At 39.9% G+C, this 24,727-nt stretch overlaps 1 protein-coding gene across 2 annotated transcripts in view; it reads left to right on the top strand.

The window, feature by feature from the left end:
• PTPN2 (protein tyrosine phosphatase non-receptor type 2) overlaps nucleotides 1-24,727 on the top strand; it is a 38,685-nt gene that overhangs the window by 5,349 nt on the left and 8,609 nt on the right. For both annotated transcript variants that reach the window (XM_049830542.1, XM_049830541.1), the window contains exons 3-7: nucleotides 6,088-6,188; nucleotides 6,826-6,924; nucleotides 8,107-8,244; nucleotides 21,091-21,300; nucleotides 22,747-22,905. In XM_049830542.1, coding sequence (XP_049686499.1) covers nucleotides 6,088-6,188; nucleotides 6,826-6,924; nucleotides 8,107-8,244; nucleotides 21,091-21,300; nucleotides 22,747-22,905 — 707 coding nt within the window. The remainder of the gene's footprint in view (nucleotides 1-6,087; nucleotides 6,189-6,825; nucleotides 6,925-8,106; nucleotides 8,245-21,090; nucleotides 21,301-22,746; nucleotides 22,906-24,727) is intronic.

Genomic DNA, 24,727 nt, shown 5'->3' with positions numbered 1-24,727 from the left:
GAGTCCAATATCCTATAGAACTTCTGTGGCAGAAGCTGTATTCATGCATTTACCATTTCTCCTGCCCATGGATTTAATTTCTTAGGCACTACTGCAGAGAGAATGGCAGCTTACCTTCAATGTATTTGTGGTTTTTCTTTCTTTTTAAAAAGAGTGTTTCTAAAATAAACAAATAAAAAGACATTGTGTTATTTAAGTAGCATCTAATGATGCCCGCAATAATATCTTAGAGGTGTGAGTTGTATTCATCTCCTGTAGTTTCTTGGACCTCAAAATTTTCCTTAATCATGGCATGCCTTTTACAATAGTGAAGAGCACCAAATACCTTGGCCTCCCTCATGGCAAAGCTTGCTTCTGAAATGCTCGTTTAGCCAGGAGGAAATTAATTATGTGATTGTATTAATCCCTGGACCCTGTGTAAAAGCAGAGAGACCGTTAGATAAAATCTAGTCTTGAAGTAGTAGCTGGGCTCAGGAAAGGGTTAGGGTATTACATGCTAGTTGACATGAAGTATAACGTGATGACTGAACTAAGATGGTGAACTTTGTGAGGCATGTCTCAGTTTTTAGCATTTACGAAAGAAAGAAGGTTTGAATTGGGCCACCAAGATGGCCTGCAGAACTGAGCACTAAGGAGCAAGGCTGGATAAAGTGAACAGAGCAAAACACTGTATTTGAACTAATTCCTGTTGAATTTTACATTTGTGTGTTTTCAAATATAACTCATTGTTTCTGTAAGGCTGGTGAGAGCTGGGAGAAGAGAGACCTAGAAGGTAATATAGGGTAAATAACATTCCAAGATAGCAGTACCTAAATTTCAAAGCAGCTGGGGTAAAAGCTGTGTGGTTTGGTTACTGTGGTGAACAAACCTAATCGTGGTGCATGTATGCAAGGAACTGGTTGCAGAAAGCCAAGACAACTCAGTCTTACACAATCTTAACATCTCGGTCCTTCACTTTGCAAGTGTCACTGCTCTTTAACAGTGTTTAAATGAAAAAAGGGTAATAATACTAATATTTACTGATAGGTAAAGGCCTTCAGAACTAGCAGTTAGGCTTTTAAGATCTAGCTGCATAAACATATTGTAAGACATAATTTGATGAAAGTGTTTTATTTCTCTATAGCAGTGAGAAAATGTTTTTTTAATCTAGATAGCAGGCAAGCCCGTCTAAAATATGAGGTGGTGTGTCTGCAAGAGGAAATGCAAAGATTATTCTGTCTTAAGGAAAAGATGGCAATTACAAGTGCAGGAAAAAGTGCTTTGGGTTGGTTGGCCCCATTTCAACCGCAATAGGCAGGACAGGTACACTGAAACCAATTTGTGTCTGTTACATACATTTTTAGGTAAAAGTTGATTTTCTGTTACCTGGGAAAGACTAATTATCTTTGCCCATTACAGCTGAGTTTCACGTTGTCTCCAGTTTCATAAATATTTTTGTTGGTGTCCAGTTTTGTTGGCTAAAGAGCTATGGTGTGTATAAGTTTGGTTGGGTAAAAGCCCTCAACAGTTACTGCCTAGCCAAAAAAACCAGCAGTCTAGCAGTTTGGTATTAGTCTAGAATAGGGAGAGGAATATTTTGGCTATGTAGTGCTCTTGAAACAGGAAGTTAATCTGAAATAGGTTTGGTTTGACAGCCAGTCATTTCCTGACAGATGGAACCATTTCTCAGAAAACATTGTTAAGCGAGGCAAATAAGTTGTGGGGTTATTATTCTTTATTGATAACTCTAATAAAACGCTAAGATTTCTGTTACTGCTTTCTTTCTAATTCTTATCCTTAGTTGATATCAGAGGAGTCTAGTGTCTCAGATCGACTGTAAACGCCTTTAGAGATCTGCTTGCTGTGTTCCCAGATTTAGAAGGCAAGAAGGAAATCCCCTCGGCAAAATTGGCAGGGTTTTGTTTTTTGCTTTTGGAGCGTAGATGGGGGTTTACGCAGTTTTATCTTGAGCCTTCCTTTGTAATGTGATGTGTAGCCCAATATTTTAGGTCATCTGAACATTTTTTTGCCTGACAGATCATGTTGCTGTTGGAGGATCTTGAGAGGTGGCGACTTCTCTTGTTTTGTTCCTGTGGCCATTAGTAGACTTTATGTTGGACCTTTCAACCATTGGCTTACAGTTGTCATAGCGTATATACCAGGGAGAGAGGAACGTGAAGAGTATTGTGCTTTACAGGGAACAGAGTTGGAGCTGATGTGGGTGGTATTGCACATGGTGCTGATTAATTACCATTGCAAAAATGTTCCCTTTCTGTCCTGTGTTTAGAGTGTATGTGCTAAGAACAGGGAGATGTTCTGTCCAAAATAAGCCTACAGCAGTTCTTGTTGTCCATATTAGAAGCTGACATTGATGAATTTTATGATGTTATCTAATGATTCTCTGAAACATCTTGTTACCAGAAACATGGTGTAAATAAATTCAACATGCTGCTTTTGGAGGTACTTCTTTGTTTGGGGTTGGGGAAGAGGGGAATTTTATAGCACATACTGATCTAAACTTTATTGTATCTTAATTTTAATTTTTTTTTCACAGTCCTGCTTAAAAAGGTAAGGATCCTGTGGGGTAGTTATGCATATATTTCAGTATGAACACATTTCGGTTATGAGCAAGGCCATGATTGATATGGTATTCATTGTGTACAACCAGTGACAGGGTGAGGAAAAGTCACTTCGCCTTTCCTTTGCCTTAGACTACCTCTGAAACTGGAGACTGTAGGTCTAGTGACAGAGTATTGTAATTTGAATAATTTAGCAGCTCAGATAGACTAGATTTAGATTAGTGGAATGAAGGGGATTTGCTGGTAGGCGGGGAAAGGGTCAGACTGGGTCATTGGGATGGTTTATCGCTACATGTTTTGTTATGACTTTCTTTAATCCACTAAGTAGCATTTCACCCTCCTTTGTTGTTAATAGCTGTATATTTGGGGAGCCAGAGAGATCTCTTGGATAAAAGAGAATTTTTAAGTTACACAGTGGTTTCACTTCCAGAAACACAGTTGTTTTCAAATAAAAACCTTTAATTAACCAACTGCAAGGACTGTGTGATGTAAAATGCCAAATGTTTCTTATCTCGGTTTTAACTGGATGTGTATTTTTCTTTTTAGCAAGGAGTGGGCAAATTGATGTGTAATGTGAAGTCTTGGCCTTATTTGAGACACCCAGAGTGTTGTCAGTGGTATCAGTTGGACAGGGTTTCACTTAAGTGGGTGATGAGAACTTGCTTATCTCAGACAGGGTTGTTCTGGGAGTACTTTTCTTAGTGCAGGAGCCAGAATGAGAAGCATTCTTAAGGTTTCCACTTCCTTTTCAGGCTGCATAGTTTGTTGAAATAGGGGAATTAGCACTTCAGAAAATGAGTACTATATTTTAGCTGTTGTGGGCATGGCAACAGTTAAGACAAACCTTTAAGATAAGACTTAAGATAGGTTTATCGTTCATATAAATCTAAAGTACTTTGTAACTGGAAATGATTTACATACGGGAAATATGTTAAAGCTAACTCGCTGTCAAAAGTTGGCTTGCTTCGTTTAATTCAGAAGAGCAAGCCAGGGCTTGAACGAGGTTTGTGGGTCATTGTGTCCTTTAGAAACCTTCTCCCTTGAAAGAAGGGAAATCAATATATTCTCGTGGCTTTCTTTGTCCTGTGGCGTGTTTGCCAGTGTATTTGTAGGATTGCCTCTGTTTTAGTTAGGGAGGAGGAGGGAGGCTGACTGTGTATAGAATTAGTTGTTAAAGGGACTTTTAAAAAACCTTTCAGAATTTTATTTGTCATGTTTACAAAGCAGAATTTATAAGGAAAAAATAAGGCTGAAAATGTGTGTAAGGATTACGGTAGAAAACCTCATTAGGGCCTTGGCAATTATCTGCTACTGGCAGCAATACTGCAGCTGCTGCTGGGTGATTAAACTGTTAACAGTGCTTGCTTACGTCATCTTTCCGAGAACACTAGTACCGGTATGTGTGATTTACTATAACAAGATCTTAAGTTTTTCCTGTTGGCAGATGACATGTAATATTTACAAAGGTCTTGATTTCTCTCCAGTAGAAACATTTCAGATAAAGTGATACATGAAAGGAAAAAGTAACACTTTCCTATCCAGACAAATAATACAAGGAGCTATGTTTTACTTTAAAATGCACGTGTCTTAATTTTACTGTGACTTGGCTTTGATGATGTTTTTTTCATCATACAGATGTATCATAAATTGTTTTAAGACTCCTGAAAGTCAAGATGGTGTTGCTTTACAGCTGGAACGCTAATGAAAACAGACTAAACCAATAACTTTCTCATACTTTTATATCAAAAATAGGTTTTCCAGCGTATTTCTGTTCTCTGCACGTTTGTGTATAGTGCATATAAAAGCTAGTAGCTAAAGGACATAGGATAACAACCCCAAATCTCAGTCCTTTTAAAAAAAAATAATAAGGTAATTTACTGCCAAATTCTCTCCTTGAATCCAGCAAGATCCTCTTTGACAGTTGCCAATAGCAGATAGATGAGGGAGAGTATAAAAGCAGCTCAAGACCTGGTAAATGTACTTTTCCCAGGTTTCCAAACATATGGAAAGTATTTATAAAATCGTATGAGCAGCCTGTAGTACAAGAGTCTAATTCAGTAACTACTTTTTGATTCCCATCAGCTTTTTTCCTATCTGGGGTCATATTTGTGGATTTCTTAGATAAGACTTGTGCTATATAGACTGGCTGTGATATGGGGACTTAAGCCTGCGTTCAGCTATCATAGCTGCCCTGAATGTGACTCTTGGTAGTTACTCATGTTAAAACTCATGGATTTTGTGCATTTCCCAAGACGTTTGTCAAAAGGAAGTTAGCCTTTTGCTGTGGGGATGGTAGAGGAAAAAGGGGGCTAACATTTTAACAGCAGCTGTGCCATCAGTCTGCACCCTGAATGAGTTTTGTGGGTTAGACCAGGTGAACGTAGGTTAAAAACTGGCATTGCACCGAAATTCACTCTCAGCTCTGTTAGTTTCTTTATGGAATCTTTTCCATCTCTTGTGGAATGTGTTGAAGTCTCTTAAATTCATTTTAGTTTGTGATTTTTTTTATTTACTCTTCTCATAAGCAGTCTGTCCAGTCAGTTGGATCTCATTTCCTGGCATGCAGTTGTGTACAAATCTTAAACTAAAAATGCTATTTATTTAATACAGTTCTAATAAATGGCTGAAGGATTACTTACTGTGAACAAGTCTGATTACCTAACTGTCTCCTGGAGCGTGATAAATCAGATACTAAAAGGCCCTAGCGACAGGCACAGTGACTTTTTATTTTGCAGTGTTTTAGTATGACAGTCTGATAATCTTTCTCATATCAATGTTAGAATTTTAAATTTAGTCCTTTGCTTGCCTCTGCCATAAATAGGGGAATCTTCTGTCTTGCCTGTGTAATAGTGAGAGGCTGAAGCTGTGTGATTAGATTAGGTTTCATTTAATTTCAATAGGTACATTTTTGCATGTGCCCTTTCTTTTGTATTTTTTATTTGTATAGTATTAATAAATTAGAGGGAAAATTAAATTGATCAAAGCTTGGTTTGAATTATTGCAAGTGGAATTTTTTCTATTATTTTTTTTTAAACTGTGTGAGTTTAACTTGATGTTTCTCTCTCAACCTATGAAACTTCAGTTCAAAAACCTTGGAATTCTGAACTTAGAGGATACCATGCAGTGGAGTGATCTGGTGTGATAGGAGAGAGTGCTGCCTGGTGTGGGTTATGCTGCTGTTTGTTGTATTAAGGAAATGCAAGTGTTGAGGGATGACTGTAAGCATCTTTTCAGCATGTGTGGGAGGGTTGTTTTGTTTGGTTGGGTTTTTTAAAGAAACTGGGTATTCCAGTTTTCTGAGCAGCTTCTATTAATAGCTGCCTGAAATTACTCTGATGGAATGCTGAGGGGAGAATGAGACAGGCAGTTATCAAAGGTACATGAGAAATTAGTTTCACATATATTTGTAGTCTGCCATTTGGTTAGTACTGCAGAATTTATTTGTAATTGCTTGTCAGACCTAAACTTGCCTGTTAAACAGTATTCATCAAGATCAGTGCATCATTAATTCTCAATTTTTTAATTTTAGATGATCATAGTCGTGTAAAATTGCAGAACACCGAGAATGACTATATCAATGCCAGCCTAGTGGTCATAGAAGAAGCCCAGAGATACTATATTTTAACACAGGTAAGTAGTACCAATTACTAGGTTGTGATAGGGATTGAGAATCTGGGAGAGGGGGATTTGTACAGTTGTAATTTGTAATTGGATTGTTCCTTGTCTCTGTGAATTATATATATCTCATACTAACTGCCTGTTTGATCTAGTTGTAAACACATTATTTTGTATTTTAAGAAAAAGCTAAAGGGAATATTTATGAATAATTTAATGCATAAAAAGCTTTTCACATATGTCTTGCTCTTTTCTTCAGTTCTTTTGGAAATAGGTTGCAACCATACCTTTTATCCCTTATTTCATCTTGTACCTTCTGAGCATGCCTGCAGTAGCTTTTTCTTTTAACAGCACAATAGTATTGATGCCCAAACAGAAACATCCCTTCCCTGAGTTCTTACGGTTTTGTTGTTTGTTTATGGTTTGTTCTCCCCCCACCCCCCCCCCCCCCCCCCCCAACCAAACAACTTTTAAGTACTGGAATGATCTGTGCAGTGTGGTTACTTTCTTGCCTGTCATTTCTATCATTCTATTAATAATTTGTTTAAACTTCTCAGAGGAAGACTTTTTCCTGTTTCACACAGTGAAATACTGTGTTCAAACACTGCTTCGCCTGTATGTTCTCACACCCATTTTTTTCTTTACTACACAGGGTCCACTACCTAATACATGTTGTCATTTTTGGCTAATGGTATGGCAACAACAGACAAAAGCAGTTGTCATGCTGAACAGAACTGTTGAAAAAGAATCGGTAAGTAATATTAGGCCTAAAGTGGTAGAGTAAGCCACATAATTTTAATACAGTTGAACAATGTTTGATTGTTATGTTAAAAGAACCGACAGACTTTCTCACTGGTGTACAACATAACATGTATTTAATATAACATCAAAGTGATGAAGCTAAGACACAAAATTCAGTTTGGGGAAAACAGCATGTAATAAATGTATATCCAGAAAGGTGAAAGCAACATCCTGAGAAAGAGGACGTACAGCTAGAAATAAGATGGAGTAGAAGTAGTATAAGATAATCTAGAACAAAATGGAAGATGGGAAAACAAGTCTGCATTAAAGTATCTTCAGATTATTTCTTCTAAATCTAACAGAGTAGTATATTTGTTATATAGTGATCTTAATTGTAACAATGAAGACAAGCTGCTGCCCAGCAGCTGGCAAACTGATCTAGTTATTTTTGATTTGTTACAGCTGGTGTTATACATGCAGAATACATTAATCTTTTGTTACGATGTAGTTTTTCCTGCTAATGTGCCTAAAACCACTGCAAATTTTAGTTATAAATGCATATCATTTGAGATTTATGGTTTTTCTTCAGAGTCGATTTGTTAGTGAAAAAGATCTGAGTAGTCCATTAAAAAGTCACTTACTTTCTCATGCAGAAATTTTCCTACAGAATGTTTGAGTCCAGGGCAAGAGGAGTAAAGGACAAGGGACAATTTTACATTGCTTTGTTAGTGCATCCTTTTGTTTCACTAGAATCTTCCAGTATATTCAGCAAGCCTTGGGAAAACTGATGTGTTACATCAGTTATGTAAATGTGCAGGTGTGCACATCAGAAATGGAGGAGGGAAATGTTGTTGAAGTAGCTGAGTAAAGATCTCTGTTCACTGCAGAGAACTAGAGGGGGCAGAGGGAGAAGGGTTAAGGTATATCTTAAAACGTGCTATCCCTGTGATGAAACAAAGCATAAACAGCTAAAGCTGGAATGCATAATACCTGTTGAAACAGTTGTAGTAACTTGGCTGTTGTAAACGTTACGGACTTTGAGAATCCCTCAAATTGGGAGCAGGTACTTGAGTCTACTTTATTGAATAATGGGGTCTCAGAATGGGCTCATGCAAAGCCCAAGATGCTAGGATACTTAACCAGATTTTTCTTTTTTTTTTTTTCTCTCCTTTTTTTAAAAAAAATAAAATAGGTGAAGTGTGCACAATACTGGCCAACAAAAGAAGAGGAAGTTATGACATTCAGTGAAACAGGTTTCCGTGTGAGGCTAGTATCCGAAGACATCAAATCCTATTACACAGTACATCTACTGCAATTAGAAAATATCAACGTAAGCTTTTCTCAGTCTGTAGAGCTCATATTCCTGGGCTTAAGTATGTAATGAAAACTGTTCAGCATATTGTCACTACAGGTTTGATTGAGCTTTTACACTGAAAATTTTAATGCACTTTGCTTCTGATAATGTTGAAAACGTATGTGTGGCGTATAAGCAAGTGGGTTAGACCTGAATTAATCTATACATTAAAAGAGATAACAGCTTCAGCATTTTTAGATTTATATTTTCCATTTGGCAGTACCTTAACAAGATGAATTATAATTGATGGTAGCGGTGATTGTAAGAGGAGCTGTAAGAAATACCCTAAAAGGAAGAACGTAGGAGTTGAAAATTCTGATTTCTTTTGAATATCAGAAATCAGACTCAGTAATTACTGGGTTTTTTAATGAAACTTTAGTTTTCCATATAAATCAGACCAGCTATCTAAGTTTTTGGGGGGAGGGCTGATTACCACCTGTAGATAGGTAACTTTATCTCCTCTTGCTTACCTCCCCTTTTGCTCCACAGGACCAACCATCCTTTTCTCTTAAAAATTAGAGCACTTTGACAATTTAATCAAGTTAAGCTCAAAAAAATTGTTCCTGGCCTGAGCTTGGGTTGGAATTTGCTGCTTCTGTTTCAGAGCTGAAGACAGGATTGAAGAGCTTGTCTGTTTGTTCCAGCTATGTCTTGTAAGATATTCTCTCTCCCTATAAACCTTGCCTTATATTAATTGAAAGTGCTAGTATGGCAAGTTTTATTCAAGGTTGTCTTGTCAGTGGATTTGGGAAAGCAAGGCTTGAAGATGTTCCTTTGCATGTTGTTTTATACAACTAAAGATTGATATGTTTGGTCAAAATTATTTGAATTTATAGTAACTATCAATGGTACTTTGAGATAATGTTTGTTAATTTGAAACCTCCCTCACAAGATCAACGTGGTAATGCTTGGTATGTTGTTCCTCAGTCTATTCAATATAAGAAGAGCTTTATGAAAATCTGTCCCACTGACCTGAATAATTTCTGTTTAGTTGTTTGTTTATTGACAGCAAAGGCAAAGAAAAGAGCAGTGTTTGCAGGTTAGGGCCTGAGGAAGCATAACTCTCCTTTTTGGAAAGCTGAGACAAGTTTTCCTAACTACTGAAAAGGCTTCTTTGCAGCATTGTCTGGCTGATGTTGGCCCCTAATCTTAAACTTCCTATTTTCAAAGGATGCAATTTTCATGATATGTGTATGTTTGGACATAACGTTAGCTGGAAAATGCAGAAATCCCTTGAGGAACAGCACATAGACTTTTGAGTTGGAGCTATTTAGCACTTAAATTTCTGGGTTTGCTTTGGACTGGTAATGCAGGCCCATCAGTGCTGTACAGTGTTTCTTGTATGTCATGTAAATCAGGTTCACAAATACTTAGCAAACTTACTGTATTGAATTTTTATTTTAATGCCATAGCGGTCCTGTAATGCTCCACAAATATTAACTCCAAAAAATATTTTTTTATGTAAAATAGCTACAAGTAGAACATACTTGGTTACTCAAACAGAACTACATGGTTCTAGAATAACACTGCAAATGTTAAGTGCAGCCTTCTGTACTGTATCCAGAATTTGATAATTATACCAGAAAACTTTGGGAACTGAGTATTCACAGTAACTTGAAATGCGAGCTTAACTGTGTTTATACAAGTTATTCTGGAGGGATCTTTGGTGGAGGCAGAGTAGTAAGACATTTACCCACTTGACGCCTGGAATATAAGGTGACTCATGAACAGAATATACTCTGAATTCCGAGAATACTTAAGAGAATTTAGTATTTCCTTGAAAACAGAACTAGAATTGTCTTTATAATACAAGCATTCTGAACTCAAGTAAATTTGTCACTGCAACAAATCTCTCTAATACATGAACAAAATACATACGTATGGAGAGTGCTTGTTTAAGGTTGTTACCAGTGAAAGAACCTCTGACTATTCAGTTGGTTTTGGTGGTGGTCGTTTTCTTTTGGTTTTTTTGTTAAAGAGCAGTTAGAAGTACAGGTGGGGTTGGGAGGGGGGCAGGCAATGTTTGTTTTTTAGGATTAGATAAGACATTTGGTGGTTTGATTTGTTCATATCTGTTAAAGGCAGACGTTTGTTTTTGCTGTTGCAGCTAGTCTAGTCCAATAAAGCTTTGGAGAGGAGATCATGTTCATTGGTATCTTTCCAAAATTTTTGAAAATATTTCTAATGTGCTTTTTCTTGCGGGTGATTATTGTGGAATTTCCTTATTTTTTGCCTGACCCAGTCTGCATCTTTGAATATAGTAATTTGAAGCTGCCTTTCCACCATGGTTCATTGCATATCTTCCATCATTTTGTTGGTGTCAATTGTCAGCTCTTCTGGAAGTTGGCTGCTGCTTTCTGCTGTTAATTGCTCAGGTTCAGAACTCTCCTTGAGAAAAGACTGACTGTGAAGGCTTCCACAAACCTTTGCCTCTTGGAAAATAAGGGTAGAAGGAAAATACTGTGCTCATGTTAAAAATTTGTAATCATTTATGTGAGAAGCTATTGCATGTCTGTGATTTGAAGCAAAGTCTCCCAGTATACTGGAGAAGTGATAGGTGTTTGAGAGCCTGTGGTGAGTTGACCCTGGCTGGATACCAGGTGCCCACCAAAGCCGCTCTATCACTCCCCCTTCTCAGCTGGACGGGGGAGAGAAAAATATAACGAAAGGCTCGTGGGTCAAGATAAGGGCAGTTTAATAAAACGATAGCAAAGGTTGCGCGCGAAAGCAAAGAAAAAAACAAATGATGTTACTCTCTACTTCCCATCAGCAGGCGATGTCTGGCCACTTCCTGGGAAGCAGGGCTCCAGTACGCGTAGTGCTTGCTCCGGAAGACAAAAATGTCCCCACCCCCGTCTCCCTTCACTTAGCTTTTATATCTGAGCTGACGTCATATGGTATGGAATATCTGTTTGGTTAGTTTAGGTCAGCTGTCCTGGTTATGTCCCGTCCCAAGATCTTGCCCTGCCCCAGCCTGCCATTGAGGGGAGGGCAAAAATGTTGGAGAGACAGCCTTGATGCTGTGCCAGCGCTGCTCAGCAGTAGCCAAAACACTGGTGTGTTATCAACACCTTTCTAGCTACAGAGCTGCAGAGCACAGTGCTATGAGGGCTGCTATGGGGAGTACTAACTCCATCTCAGCCAGACCCAATACAATCTCCACCCCTTATTCCATACCATTTGCGTCCTGCTCAGGTCCCACATAATTTAATACAGATATCTTCTAACCATACTATTGTATTTAATTCTCATTACTGAAATCCTTTCTTACCAACACTTACAACTGAAACTACATACTTAAACAACTTTTATACCCAACGTACAGATTTATACATTCTTATTAATTACTATCCCTTGTCCTTTAAGAGATAGATATTCCAGGGGCTTCTTCCACTCCTTCAGATGTTCACACACAGGTTATGACTTGGGCCCCATCCATCAAGATGAGTGGTCAGGACAGGAGAAGCAGTACGTTCAATCGTTGGGCACCAACGTCGGCTTGGTTTGGGTCACCGATGCACTTGTCTGGTTCCTTGCGAAGTTCACTCCTCTGCAGTTCAGGTCATTCCTGCTACATTACTTCCTGCAACATACAACTCACATCACAGATTATTTTTCCCCCAAGGTTAAATGTCCTTGAGGCACACACTGGGTCTCCCCATCCTTCCGCATTACCCACCAAGTACACCCAGGTCCCTGAGCAAAGACAATCCCACGAATGGGTTTGCCTTTTCCCATGGGAGGTGCAATCCACACTGCCTTCCCCAGCCACTTCCCCATGTGCACCACGGGGACCTTATCTCCTCCCACAGTATGTAGGGGTTTTGTTTGGGCAGGACCAGGACGGTTAGCAGATCCTCTAGAGTTAACTAGCCAAGTGGCTTCTGCTAAATTTGCATCCCAATGCTTCCATGTCCCATTGCCTAGCGCTCTCAACATACTCTTCAACAGTCCATTATATCTCTCAATTTTTCCAGATGCCTGCGGGTGATAGGGTATGTGGTATACCCACTCAATGCCATGTTTCTTTGCCCAGGAGCTTATAAGGTTATTTCGGAAATGAGTCCCATTGTCTGATTCAATTCTTTCTGGGGTACCGTGTCGCCATAAAATTTGCCTTTCGAGGCCTAAGATGGTGTTTCGGGCAGTGGCATGGTTTACAGGATATGTTTCTAGCCAACCAGTAGTTGCTTCCACCATGGTGAGTACGTAGCACTTGCCTTGGCGTGTTCGTGGCAGTGGTCCAATGTAGTCAATTTGCCAGGCCTCGCCATATTGAAAACCCAACCACCGCCCTCTGTTCCAGGGAGACTTTACTCTGGTGGCTCTTTTGATTGCAGCACATGTTTCACATTCATGAGTGACCTGTGTGATGGCCTCCATGGTCAGGTCCACCCCTCGATCACGAGCCCACCTATATGTTGCATCTCTCCCTAGATGTCCCGATGTCTCATGGGCCCATCGAGCTACAAATAGCTCACCCTTACGCTCCCAGTCCAGGTCCACCTGAGCTATATCTATTTTGGCAGCCTTGTCTACCTGTTCATTGTTTCGATGTTCTTCAGTGGCACGGCTTTTGGGCACGTGAGCATCTACATGACGTACCTTTAGAGTCATGTGTTCTACACGGGCAGCAATGTCCTGCCACAATGCTGCTGCCCAGATGGGTTTACCCTTGCGTTGCCAATTGGTCTTCTTCCACTGCTGTAGCCACCCCCATAGGGCATTAGCCACCATCCAGGAGTCGGTATAGAGGTAGAGTACCGGCCACTTTTCTCGTTCAGCAATGTCTAGAGCCAGTTGGATGGCTTTCACTTCTGCAAACTGACTTGACTCGCCTTCTCCTTCAGTGGCCTCAATGACTTGTCGTGTGGGGCTCCACACAGCAGCTTTCCACTTCCGATGGTTCCCTACCACACGACAGGATCCATCAGTAAACAGAGCATAACACCTTTCATCTTCTGATAACTCATTATATGGTGGTGCCTCTTGGGCACGAGTCACCTCCTCAGGTGATGCTCCAAAATCTCTGCCTTCTGGCCATTCCATGATCTCTTCCAGAATTCCTGGGCGGTTAGATTTCCCCAGTCGAGCCCGTTGCGTGATCAATGCTATCCACTTACTCCATGTAGCGCTGGTTGCATGATGTGTAGAGGGGATGTTTCCTTTGAACATCCAGTGTAGCACGGGCAATCGTGGTGCCAAGAGGAGATATGTTTCTGTACCAACAACTTCTGAAGCGGCTCGAACCCCCTCATATGCTGCTAATATCTCTTTTTCAGTCGGGGTATAGTGAGCTTCTGATCCTCGGTACCCCCGGCTCCAAAACCCTAATGGTCGACCTCGGGTTTCTCCTGGTGTTTTCTGCCACAGGCTCCAGGTGAGACCATGTTCCCCAGCTGCAGTGTAGAGTACATTTTGTACATCTGGTCCTGTTCGGACGGGCCCAAGAGCTACTGCACGAGCTATTTCCTGTCTGATATGCTCAAAGGCTTGTTGTTGTTCAGGGCCCCATTCAAAATAGTTCTTTTTCCGCGTTACTCGATAGAGAGGGCTCACAAGCTGACTATAACCTGGAATATGCATTCTCCAGAACCCCACAAGGCCTAGGAAAGCTTGTGTTTCTTTCTTGTTAGCTGGTGGAGACATAGTTGCTATCTTGTTAACCACATCCATAGGGACATGACGGCGACCATCCTGCCATTTTATTCCCAAGAACTGAATCTCCTGTGCAGGTCCCTTGACCTTACTTTTCTTTATGGCGAAACCAGCTTTCAGAAGAATCTGAATTATTCTTTTTCCCTTCTCAGTTCACGTACGCGGGCTTCCAGCTTAAAGGTGGGTTCACCATCCCACTTCCTCATGTCCTCCCCTTGGTCACGCAGGAAGAACCAGAGTGTACCACGTGGCATACGCCTAGGGCTCCCTTTCCCTCTGACTGGGGCAGGGGAGAACTGATTTCTTGGAGCATCCCTAACAGCCAAGGCACTGTCCTGTAGGGATGAGGAGACACAGAGATTTTCCTCAAAGTTTTGGAGCCAAGACGACACTTTCTCCACAGTTGGTGTTTCCATATCTGGACAATACATTGCTGCCAAGCTGTTAGAATACGACGCTGGGGCACCTTGAATCACCTTTCGCCACATGGCTCGTGTGCACAGGACATCCTCTGGGTCTTTGGAAACTTCCTCGTCATCTAGATCACTGTAGATGACTTCCACCACTGCTAACTCTCTCAGGTACTGAATGCCTTCATCTGCAGTAGTCCACTTTTCTGATGAATTTACAAGATCTTCCTTGAATGGATATCTTGCCTTCACACTTGAGAGGAGCCGGCTCCAGAGACTGCAAATTGCTGCCTCTTTCCCAATTCCTCTTTCAATTCCCCGGTTTCTAGCGAGGGATCCCAGCTGTTGCGCTTCCTTGCCTTCCAGTAGCTGACTATCAGCCCCGTTATCCCAGCATCGGAGCAGCCAGGCAGCAATCCGCTCACCTGGCTGGCGGCTGTAATCTTTCCGCAAGTCCCGAAGTTCTGAGGACGTCAGGGACCGGGTAGTTTCTGCTTCTTGTTTAAGTTCCCTCACTCCTTCCTCCAATTTCCTTATCGAAGGACCAGCTTCTAAATCAAGCCTTTCCTCTTCTTCTTCTTCCCTCACTAATCGATGGTATGGACCCGTTGATCTCCTTGTCCACTGTTTCCGTTTCACTACTGGGGCAATTACTGTAGTTGTTGTTTGGGTCCCTATCTCGAGCATCGTGTCCTTAGATGCAGTCTGGGTCCCTGCCTCAACCATGGTCCTCTGAGAGTATTGAACTGTGGCTCGGTAGGCATAGGCCAGGCCCCAGTACAGTGCGAGAAGCTGCTGGTTTTCATTGGGATAGGCAAGGCACCCTTCTATCAGGTGACGTGTCAGTTTGCCAGGGTTACTTGTCTGTTCGGATGTAAAATCCCAGATTATGGGAGGTGATAACCGTCCTAGGAATCTGCCCAAATCCTTCCATATACCCTGCCACCCAGGGACTGGTCGCTTGAGGGCACATTTCAATATTGCCTCACCTAAAACTTGCCTCCTCTTATACCAGGAAGAGACCAGGTTCCACAATACCCATAATATGCCACCAGTATTAATTATTAGTATTGAACAGCTCACGTAAGGGTGAACAAGGACCTCGGGAGCCTGCATAATAAAACCATTCACATCAATGCCTGGTAGGGAGAGGGAGATGTGTTCCCTCATCTCCTCCACAAGATAGCTCCCACAACACAGCAAAGCCATCACTGCCAGGACAAAGCACATAGACACTATTTGTATTAGCACGTTCCCACGTTCCTTCATTCTCCACACAAGATAACTCCCACAGCACAACAAAGCCATCAGTGCCAGGACAAAGCACACAGCCATTATTTGCATTAACATGTTCCCAAACTCAGCAAGCTAGAGATAAGCAAGCAGCTAACAAGCTCTGTGACCTGCACAGGAGCTTGCCACTTAATAACTAGCTATAGAACGCTTAATGCAAAACTGCCGTTGTCGTGCCCCACGTTGGGCGCCAAAAAGGACTGTGGTGAGTTGACCCTGGCTGGATACCAGGTGCCCACCAAAGCCGCTCTATCACTCCCCCTTCTCAGCTGGACGGGGGAGAGAAAAATATAACGAAAGGCTCGTGGGTCAAGATAAGGGCAGTTTAATAAAACGATAGCAAAGGTTGCGCGCGAAAGCAAAGAAAAAAACAAATGATGTTACTCTCTACTTCCCATCAGCAGGCGATGTCTGGCCACTTCCTGGGAAGCAGGGCTCCAGTACGCGTAGTGCTTGCTCCGGAAGACAAAAATGTCCCCACCCCCGTCTCCCTTCACTTAGCTTTTATATCTGAGCTGACGTCATATGGTATGGAATATCTGTTTGGTTAGTTTAGGTCAGCTGTCCTGGTTATGTCCCGTCCCAAGATCTTGCCCTGCCCCAGCCTGCCATTGAGGGGAGGGCAAAAATGTTGGAGAGACAGCCTTGATGCTGTGCCAGCGCTGCTCAGCAGTAGCCAAAACACTGGTGTGTTATCAACACCTTTCTAGCTACAGAGCTGCAGAGCACAGTGCTATGAGGGCTGCTATGGGGAGTACTAACTCCATCTCAGCCAGACCCAATACAGAGCCTTTTGTTAAACCTGTAAAATAACCTTATTGGATGGGGTTGCGAAGTTTCATGACCTTATTATGGGAGAATTGTTAGATATTGACAGCTGACTTCTGGAAGACTCCACCACCTTGTGTTGCGTATGTATTTTTATATTATTCTTGATTGCTGCTTTTAGCTTTCCTTGTCACAAGTATAAGTACTGGTCTTTACAGAAAGAAAACTTTTGTTTTCTGATGTGGCAACCCAGATAGCCTGGAGAAAGATACAGTGTGACACATAACCAATGCTTATAAGCAAAACCTCACTGTTGGTACTGGGGAATTCCAGGAAGCAATGGGAGGGCACATGAGCTTTAGTACTTGAGGGAAACCAGGGACTGACTGGATGAGGAAATGGAGCAGTGGAAAGGAATTGAAATTGCTGGAGGAACCTTGATGAATGTGTCTCAGGCTGAGTTCCTAGAAATAAGAATAAAGCAGCCAAAGGAGAGGCTTGCAAAGAAAATACTTGCTGGAAGAGAAAGGCCTAGTAGAAATGAACTAGACTTCATGTGACCCTGGTGGTATGATGCTTTAGAGTAAGGACCGTTAATAAACCCTGAGTGGAATGTTGAGTCCTCTGCAAATAGCAAATATCTGGAAAAACCCATTAGCAAAATGGATTCTCGACTTAGTACCAAGCCTCTGTGTGGCCATTGCTGTCAGATTAAGGTGACACAAGACTGCTTAGTGGCCCTCACTATCTGATTGTGTGGATATACCAGGAAGAGTCAGTGTAATTCAAGAAGATAAGATTTGCTTTGCTCCTGGTTTACAATGTCCAAAATGTTATAGGTACTGAGAAGATCTTTTGTTTGTGGAGGCAAGCAGTCTAATGGCAGGTGATATTCTGGGATCTAGTGATATCTCTGTATATGGATGTGTATATGTAATTCCTATAGTGTTTTGAAGGGATTTCTGAGACATGGCATACACTTGCTTTTAAACTTGTGGGATGTCTTTATATCACTTCTGTCAAACTGCAACAGGGATTAATTTTGGTCTTCAGGACCACAGGAATAAGACTGAAGTGTTAGGAAAAGTATTGGTGTCAGGAAAGGAGAACCCAGACTCCCTTGAATGTCAAGTGTTTTGCAGATTCAGTGGGCATAGCTATTACCATGTTGACTTGCAGGATAGACACTAGTTATTTAAAAACCCCACAATGTTTGTGATGATTATTTGGCGCCATTATCCTCATTGCCATTTTTGTGTAGATTTTGAAAATCATTTTGCCAAGCATTAGAATGAACAAATAGAAGAGGTTGTGGTAAAAGTTGATTTAAGATTTTTAATTTCAGTGCTTAGAATATTGCCTTTATGGCATGCCTTCTCATTTTTATATGATCAAATTAGTTGTTAATGCATGTAAGGCATGATCGTTAAATACAGGACCGCTATGGGGTTGTACGTGTATTTTACACCTTCGTATGTTAGACCATTTCGGTAGCCCTTTAAACTATGAAATGAAGGATTTTATAAGGAGTGTGTGAAATTTGACAGACCAGCATTTTTCTGTCGTCATCTGTTTTACTTGACACTGAAGGCATCAACTTCCTTTGAGCATTTTGGTAGTATTTTATTCATGTTCATACTCTGGGGTGATGGAACAACCTAAAGCTTTTCTAAGATTTTTGTACGGTTTTGTTTTGAGTGATTGGATAGTCAATGTAAAAAGGGTATGACAAGGCTTGTTTTGATGAAAGTTTGTTTAATGACATTATCTTATTTTTCTGCTGAAGTCCTCATGTGGATGTCTGCTTGTAACCTGGAGCATGGCTTGTGGTTTGATCATCCTTTCACTATGCTGTTAGTGTTGCCAGCAGTCAGTGGAGGACTGTGCAGTGTGGTGGTAACTTTCTGAGTTTATCAGGTTCAGCTATGTTAGTTATTTACTGAAAGCTTATCCCAGTAGTTTGTGAAACTTTCACTAGAATGGTTTGACTCATTTTCTTGAAAAGTTTTTTGTTTAAATGCTGTCCCACGATTATTCAAGGATTTTTTTGAATTTTTTTTTCTTTTGGTAGCTAGTCTTAAGGAATAAATCTTGGAAGAATATGTTGTGGTTACCATAGAGTAAGCTGGTTTTCAGTTATAATGCAGAAATATGATCCCTGTGTATCATATATATAAAATTTTATGTTACTGCCTGAGCCTTGAAGTTCAGCTTTTTTTCTTTAGAAGAATATCTAGTTTTCTGATAACACTGTAGATAAAATTAGTTGTTCTTTAAAATTGAATTTCTGTCCATCAATAGTTGTGAATCTCTAGCAAGCCAAACCTTTTCTCATTACAGTCCTGCGTCACTTCACGTAAGTCATAGCTGTGGTGCATGGCTCAGTGCCGGCGGGGCGGGGGGGGGGAGTTCTTTAAGAAAGGGTGGTACAGATATTCACACAAAGGCAGTATTTCAGCTGCACAGCTTGACTGCCAAGCACTACTTGAAAGAGCCATTCTGTTTAAGAGAGAAAATGTGGGAGGTTTGAAATATTCAAATGGGATTTGGCTGTACGATTAGAAACTGCAAGTTCAAAGAAGACCAGCCAGTTCTGGTGCACTAAAATGGCACTCATGAAAAAAGATGAAGAGACTAGATATTTTTAAAATGAGGTGAAGTGATAGAAAATTGTGGGAAGGATAAAGCCTTCGTGCAGTATGAGGAGGAAGAAAAAAGTAATTCTGTGTGTTGGAGCTGGATGAGATGTACAACAGCACTGTTTAATCTCTCCCTTAGAAATACCTATTTTCAGATTAGTGTATGAGCAGGGTGATGCTTGGCCATGTGCTTGAAGTGCTACTGGGTTTCTTTAGGAGGAGGATGCTAGTGCTTGTTACAGTGTAGGATTTGGGAAAAAAACCCAAACAAAACACAGATCACCTTTGTTTTCTATAGCTAAGGGCATTTTTGCCTTCTTGACGTATAAGGGAGGCTTTCATCTAGAATGCTATTTAAGAATTTGGGGGGAGGGAGGCGGGGGGAGTATCAATTACTGCTTCCAAGTATCATCTAGATTCACAAGAAATAGCTTTAACCTTTGCTTTACCTAGTATGTGCATTTAGCTCATCTCTCCAGTTTTCCTCTTAATTTTGTTTGTAAATTGATGAATTTTTTTTCTTAGAGGAAATTGCTTAAGAGTGTTATCTTCCACTCTTAATTTCCAGATTTCTCAATAAAAAAAGTATCTCCTTCATGATTTTTTAACAATTGGGTCATTTCAGTTGATTAGTGAGCTAAGTCACTAGTTGAAAAACTGGGTGCAGAAGACCAGTAAGAAGATTTCAGTTGAAAATGCAAACTTTTTATTTAGGCCTTCGTAGATTCCCCCCCACACACACTTTGAAATCTTACTGTGTACTTATTTTCCCAATATGATGGATCAGACTCTGTTGTCCTTGTTGAGCCTTTAGCCAAAAGACAAAATATTCCTGGAAGATAACTGTGCATTTGAGAGTGACTTGAGTCATGTTAATATCCACTGTTTTCTGTGAAAATATTGACATTCTTGCAGTATCAGTTGTTGAAGGCAAAAGACAAAATGGGAGGGTACTTTTGTTACTGTGGTAACCATGAACTGGATTATTTTAGTTTCACAAAGGAGTTTTTTAAGTTCTCCGTCATAAGAAGTTGAAACAGACTGACCAGATGCAGAACAGTAGAATTTATTTGAATTTCATAGCTATATTTTACTGTTGCTGAAAAAGAAAAATAGCTTTTCTGATATACATCGATATTTAAAATACCTTCTTGTCTTCCAACTTTGTGGAGGTTTCTGCAGGTTTACAGTCTCTGTGGAAACTAAGATGAAATGGAGGGAGGATAAAAATAACTGAATGTTTCTAAAATTCCTGAGCTTACATCAGTGATCAAGTTGTCTCAAAATCACTGTGCAAGGAGTAGCATTTAACAGCAGGTCTGAAGTGAGTTCCATAAAAATACGATCCAAATTTGTCATCAAAGCTTTTCAGATATATACATACTCTCTTGCTGTCATTTCAATACTTGCAGTTAGTTGGTCATGTTAGGAGAGGAGCTGCATGGTTCTAAAAACTGTGTGGTTTTGGAATCCTTGTTTCTTACTTAGAAAGAATGAATATGTCCAGCAGAAGTCTTACTAGACATCCTGCTGTATGGGTTCTTATAGGCTTTTTGCATATATCTTCCTGCTCCTCTCACTAGTGTGGTTTGTATAACGGAGATGCTAATACCTCTTGATACTAAAATTTGCTCTAAGCAAGAGTGGAGAGTGTTTAAAATGCTGACGAGTTGAGTTTTTTCAGTGGTATTAATGCTTGCAGTCTAGTAGCTGCTGTCAGCCATTAAGCTGCATTAATGGTAGAAAAAGAAGAATATTTGGGAGCAAGTAGTAAAGCAAACCAAATACAGTATTGGAAGTTTGAAAAGATAAAAAAAATAAATGTGTGTGGTAATAATTGCAAAGGGGAAAATTACCAACACGGACACGGATGAAAACCTGCTTCACGTTGCACTGTTGGTTGTCACCCAATTTGAACCACGTTATTGGATTGTTTGTCTAAATGGGAGGTTTAAAGTAAGAAATAGCTATTGATTTAGGTTGGGGAAATGTGTGCTAACTAAAGAAAAGTAGAATACTTTCTAGTTGTATTGTTTATTTGTTTTCACTTCTAGAGTGGTGAGTCCAGGATGATCTTCCATTTTCATTATACTACATGGCCAGACTTTGGAGTTCCTGAATCCCCAGCTTCATTCCTGAACTTCCTGTTTAAAGTCAGAGAGTCTGGTTCACTAAGTCCTGAACATGGACCTGCAGTCATTCACTGCAGTGCAGGGATAGGACGTTCCGGCACGTTTTCATTAGTAGACACTTGTCTTGTTCTGGTAAGTGTTTGGTTGTTTTCTCTGTCACCCCTTTCCTTCTCCTGACGCCCTGCCTCCATTTCCAATATGGGCTTTTTGGTCAGAAGGCTTTAAAAGCATTTAATGACATGCCAGTGAAAACTTTAAGACGTCATACTTTTTTTTTCCTTCACGTATTTTGACGGTTTAAAAACACAGCTCTTGAAACACATTTACAAATCCATCTTGAAGTACATTACACATTTTCAAAGCTTCCTGGAAAGTTAATAGTAAGCATTCTTTTCCTTTTATATAAGATATGCTTAGAAGAGGTTGAGTTGTTGGGTTTTTTTTAAAATGTGAGTTTAAAGTTAGGCTTGTGAATATATATTGAGACAATTGAATATGTAAGTCTTTTTCTCTAAACATGGCATATCTTGCAGGTCTGACAGGCCCCTTTTTTTAAGGTTGCAGAAAATTGGTATCTGAACTAGGATGAGAACTTGGGCATGTGCCTGGATCTCCTGCTGTGTGTAATGGAGGATGGTGCAGAATTTCCCTACCTGTGCAGCTCTCTGGGAGGTGGGGCTTGGTAGCCAGTTGCAGTGCCACATGAATGAGTAGATTTTTTTTCTGTACTCGGTGAACTGCATCATCTATAATTGCTCATGACTTGAGCGAACTTTAAATGTTAAATAGTATTTAAAATATCTTTAAATTTTTGTTGGATTTTAAAGTCCAGACACAGACTTTTTCTCTTTGGCTGCGCTTTGTATAGAAATACAGCACAGGGTTAGGTGAAATAGGATTTCATATAAATTATAAGACATTGATCTTCTGGTTTGGTTAGGTCCTCTCAACTTATTTTTCATATTTTCTTCAGTTTTTCTTGTTTTTTCTGCATTTTGGAAAACATAGGTGTATATTTTGATGCAAGTATACTTTAATATTGGAAGAATCAAAATGAACGTTGCAAGAAATGCAGATACGTGGTTAAAAACACCCTGTGAATGTAGTGTGGGGACAGGTGTGTGCATTGCTTGGATTAGGGGTTCTGCTTTAAATAAGGAAACTTCTGCCACATTCAGTCATTCTGAATTTCTCTTCCATTCAGGAGCAGTGGGAAATACTGCTTTATGGTTCTGATTCTCGCAGTCCTATTTCAAAGTACAAATACGTGCCTGAATAAAATAAAGCATATCTAAGTTTCTTAATTTTAAGACTCGGTATTAGGGTACTGATTTATTATGTTAATACATGATCATTGATTTGTTCATAATAAGCTTTCATTAGATGGTTTGCTTTTTTTCTGTAAAAACAACTTAGAAATCATTTGAGATATTAATTTCATATATAAGTAATAGAAACATAGTATGAAGAAATTAATTTTTAGATTTAATTTTATGACTAATTTTTACTTACAGTTATTTTTTCTATGTTGTCTTCCTTTCAATAGCAATGACACTTTTGATGTAACTTTCTTTACAGATGGAAAAAAAAGACCCATTTTCTGTAGATATTAAGAAGGTATTACTGGATATGAGAAAATACCGTATGGGACTTATTCAGACTCCTGATCAACTAAGATTTTCATATATGGCTGTAATAGAAGGAGCAAAATTTATAATGGGGGATTCAACTATACAGGTAAATGTTTAGCTCGTGTATTTAAACATAAACAGTAGACTGCTAACAGTATTTAAAAATGAGCTCTGAACTGTATTAAAACATGTAACTTTGTGGGATTTAAATAATTTGCTGTTTTCAGTAGATGCCTAGAAGGTGTTAGAGGGTACCTGATCAGCGCCTTTTATCAGCTAAACTTCTAATCCTATGTATTTGTCCCCTCTTAGATAAAATATAAAAATAACTTGACTGTACAAATGTTTTTTTAAAAAAAAGGTTAAATCTATATCTTTAATACTGAAAAGCAAAAGTAATGCCCAGTATCACTTTGAAAAGATAGTAAGGATCTTTTTATGATTTCTTGAACTTTGCTATGTATTTTCCTGACAGTCATGTGTTATAGTTAGTAGAATCTAGCCAAATATAATGAGTTTTGGGGCAAACAGATTACCGAATCTCACTATTAGTGCGGCTTTCAGATGTAAGAGTAGCTACAGCTACTTTGAATGGCTTGGGCTAGGTGGAAGGGAGGACTGGGAGGAGAGGCTGCGAAACAGACTTAATTCTGCTTTCATATGCTAGGGCTTTTTTATTTTGTTAATTTCTTAAAATCGTGAATGAAGCAGATAAGCTAAAACACATTTCCTCTTTTCTGTGGTTCTGGTAGTTGTCAGATTTTTCTCTTTGACAAATGTTTCTTGACTTGCTGTGTAAATAAAGAAATAATTTTGCACAATTACTAATCAACACCTAGGTAGCGTGCTGCTAGTCTGACACCTGTGCCACATGCTTAGAAGACTGCATGATTCATCATAACACTAACAGCAATTTAGCCTCTTTATTTTCTGGAAGCTGTTTTTGGTGGTATGATGGTATTCTTTCTAATAATTTTTGTGCTTTGTTTTTTAAAAAGCTGTGCTCCAAACTGAGCAGCTCTGGTTCCCGCACTTACCCATCTAGATCACAGGATTTCTTTTTTCTGTATACAAGGAAGCTTTGTCAACTCAGAATATTGCTTGTCAGGTTCAAGTGTGTTATTTCTTCATACTAAGAGAGTGCCTATGAAGGCACACGTCTCGTTTGTTCTTTTTTTCTTTTTCTTGTTATGATTGTTCAGATGATCTTTCTTAAACCAGTGTTTTCTGCAGTGCGGGCAGCTGTCCTGGTGCTTTTCTCTTACGGCCTTAGGGTCATGTGCAGAAAATCAATTGGCAGTACTTAATAGGAGTATTTCTCCTTTCAAGGTCACCTAGATCGTGTTTTTTTTCCCGCGTATGGAACAGTTGTACTGTCCAGGGCGTGAGAGTACAGGTTTACTTCTGCCTGCTAGCAACTGGAGGTCATGAAGTCATTGAACGCTTCTCTAATACAACATTAACCAAATGTTCACCTCTGACGTCTCCACGGATTTCGGAAGTCAGTAAACTCTGCAGACAAACACAACGTATACTTGAAAACCTTTACTTGCTTACAGCTAGTGGCTGCAACTGCAGCGCCTGTGTGGGGGAGAGGAGTCTCTTCCCCTTGTTCAGCACCAGTAGGATTTCCACCGGTGTCTGGAAGGAAGGATCAGGCACTCACCGAGGTTGCCCTGAAGGCCTGCAGAGGTGTGTGGTTGGTGTGCCGCTGCATGGTGCTGTAGCTGAAACAATTACTTGCTTCCAATTATGTTACAGCACTGCACTATATAAAATGGCTGAGGTGGAATAAGATTGAAATATTCATTTCTGTAAAATTCCTTTGTAATAAAGATAAGTTAATACTGCTTCAACAACGTAGTAGAATAACTTACCATCACTCTTTCAGAAAAATCTGTTGAAATGAGTGGTCTCTGGAAAACGAA

Source organism: Accipiter gentilis, chromosome 27 (genome assembly GCF_929443795.1).
Source record: "Accipiter gentilis chromosome 27, bAccGen1.1, whole genome shotgun sequence".
NCBI lineage: Eukaryota > Metazoa > Chordata > Aves > Accipitriformes > Accipitridae > Astur > Astur gentilis.
This window is presented reverse-complemented; position numbering and strand designations above follow the sequence as displayed.